The following is a 6,473-nucleotide window of genomic DNA, read 5'->3' on the forward strand; positions in this document are numbered from 1 at the left end:
CCAAAAAAAAAAAAAAAAAAAAAAAAGAAAGAAAAGCAGATAACATTCTGATGCCTGATTTTTTAATATAGGGTATCTTGGACCTGTTACATTTTCGTTTCTGGAATCTTTAGGGCTTTAGTTTTATCAGTGCTCGGTAGTTGTGGCTCGCGGACTCTAGAGCGCAGGCTCAGTAGTTGTGGCGCACGGGCTTAGTTGCTCCGTGGCATGTGGGATCTTCCCGGACCAGGGCTTGAACCCGTGTCCCCTGCATTGGCAGGGGGATCCTTAATCACTGCGCCACCAAGGAAGCACTGTACTGTTTTTTGCAGGAGTTCCTTACTTGTTATTCTGACTTTCCTAAGTCCTTTATTTTGACAATCCAATTTTTACTGTCCAAGATTGTTCCGTTTTTATAGTATTTCACTCTGTTTACATGAATTCAGTATCTTCACATTGCTGAGAATCTCAATTACATGTATGTATATATTTTAAGTTTTCTTCCCCCTATATTGTCTCTTTCCTCTGGGTATTTTTTTTTTTTAACTTTCTGTTTTGAAATTATTATAGATCCACAGGAAGTTGCAAAGACAGAGAGATAGCCTCCACCCACTTTCTGCTGACAGTTACATTTGACATAATTACAGTACAACACAAACTTGACATTGGTACCGTGTATGTATGTAGTTCCATGTTATTTTATTTCAGTACAGGTTTGTGTAACCACCACTGCAATCCAGATACAGAACTGTCACATCAACACAGAAAACTCCGTTTTGCTACCCCCTTATAGTCACACTTACTTCCCTCCCTACCAGCATCTCTGAGTCTTTTAATGATTTGTGTGTGTGTGTGTTTCTCATGCTGATAATCCTTAGCTGTCCATTCATATTTAAGAATAGGGCTCTTGGAGAATTCCCTGGTGGTCCAGTGGTTAGGACTCGGCGCTTTCCCTCCTGGGTCCCGGGTTCGATCCCTGGTCGGGGAACTAAGATTCCTGCAAGCCGCGCAGCACAGCCAAAAAGAACAGAAGAAAAGGGAAAAAAGGAAGAAGAAAAGGGCTCTAAAATGGTGACTAGAAGTGGACATCACTGTAGGGGTTACGATCCAGTTCTTACTTTGGGGTGGGGGGCGCAGAACTCCCACATGTCAGCATCTATAGGCCTTTCCTCATTTTCTGCAGAGAATAAGCTCTCATTCTCCTGCCTGAGAAAGAGTCGGGATGGGGTGTGGAGAGTTCTTACTGTTTCACATGCAGATCTTCACTGCATCCTTCTGTGTTGCATGCCCACCCCCGACTCATCCTTGTTCTATCAGCCCTAAATCTGGAATGCCTGGGTTCCGTTTCTCCAGAGAGCAAACCTATGTGTTATATGGGGATATATCACTCCGTCCGTATACAGACCTTTCGACAGCTCTCCTGCTGCCATCCTTGAGCCTCACCCCCATGTCCAGCAGGTTCTGCTCAGCTAATCAGTTCCCTCTTTGTTGGCTTTATCCCTCACAGGCAGCCTGGTTTACTTTCCTCTGTTCTGCTAAAGAAGTTGCTATGCTTCCACTGCTTTCTCTCTTTCAAAAATGTAATCTATTCTTCCATTACAGTCATCCTTATAGACTTACAGTACGTTTTACCTTCCTTGGCAGTTGTTTTAGTGAAAATGCTTACTAGAAATATAGTAGAAAATCTGCCATGTTTAGCCAGAACCCCTCTGAAATTCCATTAGTAAATGTAAAAGAGACTATTCAGTGATTTGACCAAGATCTTTTTTTTAATTAATTTTATTGAGACATAATTTACATACATACAACACACCCACTTTGTACATTTTTATGAGTTTTGACACATTTATCACCACATAATCACCACTACATTCAAAATATAGAACATTTGTATCACCCCAGAAAGTTGCCTTTTTCTCCTTCCCAGTCAGTCCCCTGTCTTTCCAGGCTCCACCTGGATCCCAGGCAACTGCTGATCTGTTTTCTGTCTTTTCTAAAGTTTCGTATAAGTTGAATCATACATGTCTATTCTCTTTTGTGTCTGCCGCCTTTGACTCACTATAAAGTCAGTAGTTCCTTCCTTTTTATTAATATTCCATGGTATATATACCACAGTTCATGTGTCCAGTTACCTGTTGAGAAACATTTACGACTAAAGTTGCTGTGAACATTTGTGAGCAAGTCTCTTTGTAGACGTATATATGTATCCTTAGTCTCGGGTAATTACGAGGTAGGATTGATAAGCTCTGTGGTAAGTGATTTAACTTTATAAGAAAGTGTCATTTTATATCCTCACCAGCAGCGTAGGAGAGACCTAGGTCCTCCACATACTCAACACTTATGTTTCAGTCTTTACATTTTTAGACATTCTGATAGGGGTATAATGGAGGCATACTGTGGTTTAAGTTTGCATTTCTCAGATAACTAATGACCTTGACCGTCTTTTCAAGTCCTTTGCCAAGTATATGTATTGTGACTAATTTATTCCAGTCTGTGGCTTGCCATTTCATTTTCTTAATGGTGTCTTTCACAGGGTAGCAGATTTTAATTTTAAAGTTCAGCCTACCATTCTTTTCTTTTATGCTTATGCTTTTTGTTGAAAGGACTCTCTGTTTCCCCATTGAGTTATGGCCAAGGTCTCTTAAATTCTAAGTTATAAAATAAAAACTTTAAGAATGTTATGGGATTAAAAGTTAATTCCATGAGTCCAGACTCAAGCATTTATCTGCACTTAGTTTCGTACGACCTACCTATTAGCAGGTGAAACCCTCCCTTCTAGGGCCTGCAGCATAGATTATCCTAGTGTAGTTTCTGTTTCCCTTTAGTGGGAAGTGACAGATGCCAACCCAGTTCATATTTTTGTTCAAGTTCACTCCAGCTTATTTCTCAAGAAATATGAAGACATATTTAATTTATTTCATTTCTCAAAACTGCTTTTTATCATCATTACAAAAGGAATATCAGGCACTGTGCTAAGTAGTTTGCCTGAATTACCTCATTTAAGTCTCAGAGCAATCACACACGGTGGGCCCTGTTATCCTGTTTGTATGAAAATTTCCCAAATAACTAGTTTAATTTTATATTCAGAATTTAGCATAATTGACTTGGTTTTCTTCACTAAAAAAAAAAAAAAGAGGGCTTCCCTGGTGGCGCAGTGGTTGAGAGTCCGCCTGCCGATGCAGGGGACACGGGTTCGTGCCCCAGTCTGGGAAGATCCCACATGCCGCGGAGCGGCTGGGCCCGTGAGCCATGGCCGCTGAGCCTGCGCGTCCGGAGCCTGTGCTCCGCAACGGGAGAGGCCACAGCAGTGAGAGGCCCGCGTACCAAAAGAAAAAAAAAAAAGTCTATGTCTTTTTATATCAAATACAAGAGATTAGTGACTAGTAGAAAAAGTTACCCACTTAAGAACACAAATGTGGGCTTCCCTGGTGGCGCAGTGGTTAAGAATCCACCTGCCAATGCAGGGGACCCGGGCTTGAGCCCTGGTCCAGGAAGATCCCACATGCTGCAGAGCAACTAAGCCCGTGCACCACAACTACTGAGCCTGCGCTCTAGAGCCCCTGAGCCACAACTACTGAGCCCGCGTGCCACAACTACTGAAGCCCACGTTCCTAGAGCCCGTGCTCCGCAACAAGAGAAGCCACTGCAGTGAGAAGCCCACGCACCGCAACAAAGAGTAGCCCCCACTCGCCGCAACTAGAGAAAGCCTGTGCGCAGCAACTAAGACCCAACGCAGCCAAAAATAAATAAAATTAATTAATTAAAAAAAAATCTCTCTATGTTTAAATAGATCCACATATCAAAATAGATTTAAAGATAAGTAACACTTTTCTTTCTTTTCAGATCTTAACTGATGTAAGAGATCTCAAATTTCCACCACTATTTACTCAGAAATATCCTCGTGAGGTTGGTATTCTCATCTTTTATTTTCTTTAGAATCTCACTTAGAACGTGAAGCGTCCTTAGCAGTCAGCTCATCAGTTTCCCCGTTTTACAGATGAGGAAACCTAAGGTCTAGAGAGGAAAGGGACCTGATCCCAAGAACCCACAACTTGTTAAAACCAAAGGCTGTGACTTGGTCCCAGGTCCTGGGCCCAGTGCTCTGTGCTCCAAGCTGCATGACACCCCATCTGGGAATTGTAGCAATCTTGCGTTTCGATAAGGCTGAACTCCTAGCTCACCCTCACAGCCGTAGAGTTGCCACTATGATCATGCCATTAATTTCTTTATCTTAGTGAATTTGGGAGAGATCTTAAAAACTGGCTTCTTGTTTTAAAAAAAAAAGTCACTAATTTCCACTGATTTTGTGTGTTGGAGTTATGCCCCTCAGAGTGACAAATGGTCCAGAAGAGTGGGAAGGGAAGATTAAGCTGGTCTTGATGGTGAAAACTGTGTGTCATGAATTTTTGAAGTTTCTTTTTGCAGCTTTTGTTTATTTCATAATATGTCCACAAACATATCACTTTAAAATTTATGTGTTGATAAATCTTGAATTTTCTTAGTAAATGAAGTTTAGGTAAATTAGACTGTGTGGCTAGTCATCAAGTTGGAAAAAGTCTAATTGATCTTTCAGTATTATAAGTATAACGAAGGGTTGCATTAAAAATGAACTTTATAACAATATAGAGATATGCCGGCCTAAAGTGAAATATATTTTACAAAACCAACTCTGTTGGGCTTCCCTGGTGGCGCAGTGGTTGAGAGTCCGCCTGCCGATGCGGGGGACACGGGTTCGTGCCCCGGTCCGGGAAGATCCCACATGCTGTGGAGCGGCTGGGCCCGTGAGCCATGGCCACTGAGCCTGCGCGTCCGGAGCCTGTGCTCCACAACGGGAGAGGCCACAACAGTGAGAGGCCCGTGTACCACCAAAAAAAAAAAAAAAAATTCTGTTCTGTATTTTGCAGAGTCGATGATCCAATCCCTGGGGGGGCTCATCAGAATCCATTTTACATTAAAGGGGTTCAAAAAATCAGTAAAAAGGGCTAGGTACTGATCACTGGCATGGTTATTCTTTTTTTTTTTTTTTTTTGCAGTACGCGGGCCTCTCACTGTTGTGGCCTCTCCCGTTGCGGAGCACAGGCTCCGGACGCGCAGGCTCAGCGGCCATGGCTCATGGGCCCAGCCGCTCCGCGGCACATGGGATCTTCCCAGACCGGGGCACAAACCCGTGTCCCCTGCATCGGCAGGCGGACTCACAACCACTGCGCCACCAGGGAAGCCCTGGCATGGTTATTCTTTAATTGAAATCTTTGAGATAATTGTACATTCACATACAATTGTAAGATGAATTTATTTTAAAAGTCAGAGTATGCCTGCGTTTCAAAGGTGTGACTGAAGACCTTTTATTATATGTTAGAAAACAACCAATTACCCCAAAATGGTCCATGTGTATTTGGAGCAGGGGTTGGGCAAACTATGACCCACAGACCACATCCAGCCTGCTGCCTATTTTGGTAATAAAGTTTTACGGGAACACAGCCAGGCCCACCTGTTTATATATGGTCTGTGGCTGCTTTTGTGTTTCAGTAGCAGAGTTGAGAAGTTGTGTCAGAAACTGGCTCGCAAACTTAGTATAGTTATAAAAACATTTGGCTGACTTCTGAATTAGGCAGCTGGTTAGTGGCCCTTTTATTACAAAACAGTTTTTATCTTTCAGTATGTAATGGTGCAAGACATGCTCTCCCCATCCCCTACGGAACGGCCTGAAGCTGCAAACATTATTGAAAATGCTATATTCGAGGACTTGGAGTTTCCAGGAAAAACAGTTCTCAGACAGAGGTCTCGCTCCATGAGCTCATCAGGAACAAAACAGTCAAGACACTCCAGCAGCTCCCACAGCCCTTTGCCAAGCAATTAGCCTTAAGCTGTGCTCGCCTCCCTAACAGGTGACCCGGAATAGCCCACTTCGAAGGAATGTAGATTTCCAAAATCGTGACCTTGAAAATTTCGCTCTTTGCTCGATTTCATTTTGGACTACTTTTCCTAAATCAAAGTTAAACTGGATTTTGGAGCTCAAACCTTTGAGCCAACTCTTGATTTTTGCTCTGCTCGAGGAGAGGGTTGTCACTAAATCACACGTGGTCCTTTTCCTTCGTCGGTCTCTTGAAATCGGCCGGCCAAGCATCCTAGCCCTCACGTTTTGTCTAAGGAGGTGGAAGCAACCCCTAAAATGTATAGAGAGAATTATAAAATGGAAATATTTTTGTAGTACAGAGAAATGAAAGTCCCTACATGTAGTAAGTATACTGTTCTAGAAATACACTTTCTAGAGATACAGTGGTGATTTTAAAACTGATTTCCAAAAAAGCTGACTCCATTTTTGTCCCTGGTGGGTAAATGAGGAATCTGCATTATTTTGGAGGACAAGTGGCACAAATTGTATAGTGGTTTATGTCCATAGCTAGTTTTCTAGTGACGTTTGTAGTATTAAATAGCTTTATTCCTTAGATGGTTCTAGGGAGCGTTTAAGAGCTTTTTGTACTTTTACCTCCAGT

The 6,473-nt window shown here is 42.5% G+C and overlaps 1 protein-coding gene across 2 annotated transcripts in view; it reads left to right on the forward strand.

The window, feature by feature from the left end:
- Positions 1-6,041, forward strand: part of EIF2AK3 (eukaryotic translation initiation factor 2 alpha kinase 3) — a 71,171-nt gene extending 65,130 nt beyond the window's left edge. Inside the window, exons 16-17 of one of the 2 annotated variants that reach the window (XM_007466722.1) lie at positions 3,823-3,885; positions 5,636-6,041. In XM_007466722.1, the coding sequence (XP_007466784.1) occupies positions 3,823-3,885; positions 5,636-5,836 (264 nt within the window). In that variant the 3' untranslated portion in view covers positions 5,837-6,041. The remainder of the gene's footprint in view (positions 1-3,822; positions 3,886-5,635) is intronic. The other variant, XM_007466723.1, reaches the window with a different exon arrangement.
- Positions 6,042-6,473: the final 432 nt, after the last annotated feature.

The sequence above is a fragment of the Lipotes vexillifer genome, unplaced genomic scaffold (genome assembly GCF_000442215.2).
Source record: "Lipotes vexillifer unplaced genomic scaffold, Lipotes_vexillifer_v1.1 scaffold1158, whole genome shotgun sequence".
Classification (NCBI taxonomy): Eukaryota; Metazoa; Chordata; class Mammalia; order Artiodactyla; family Lipotidae; genus Lipotes; species Lipotes vexillifer.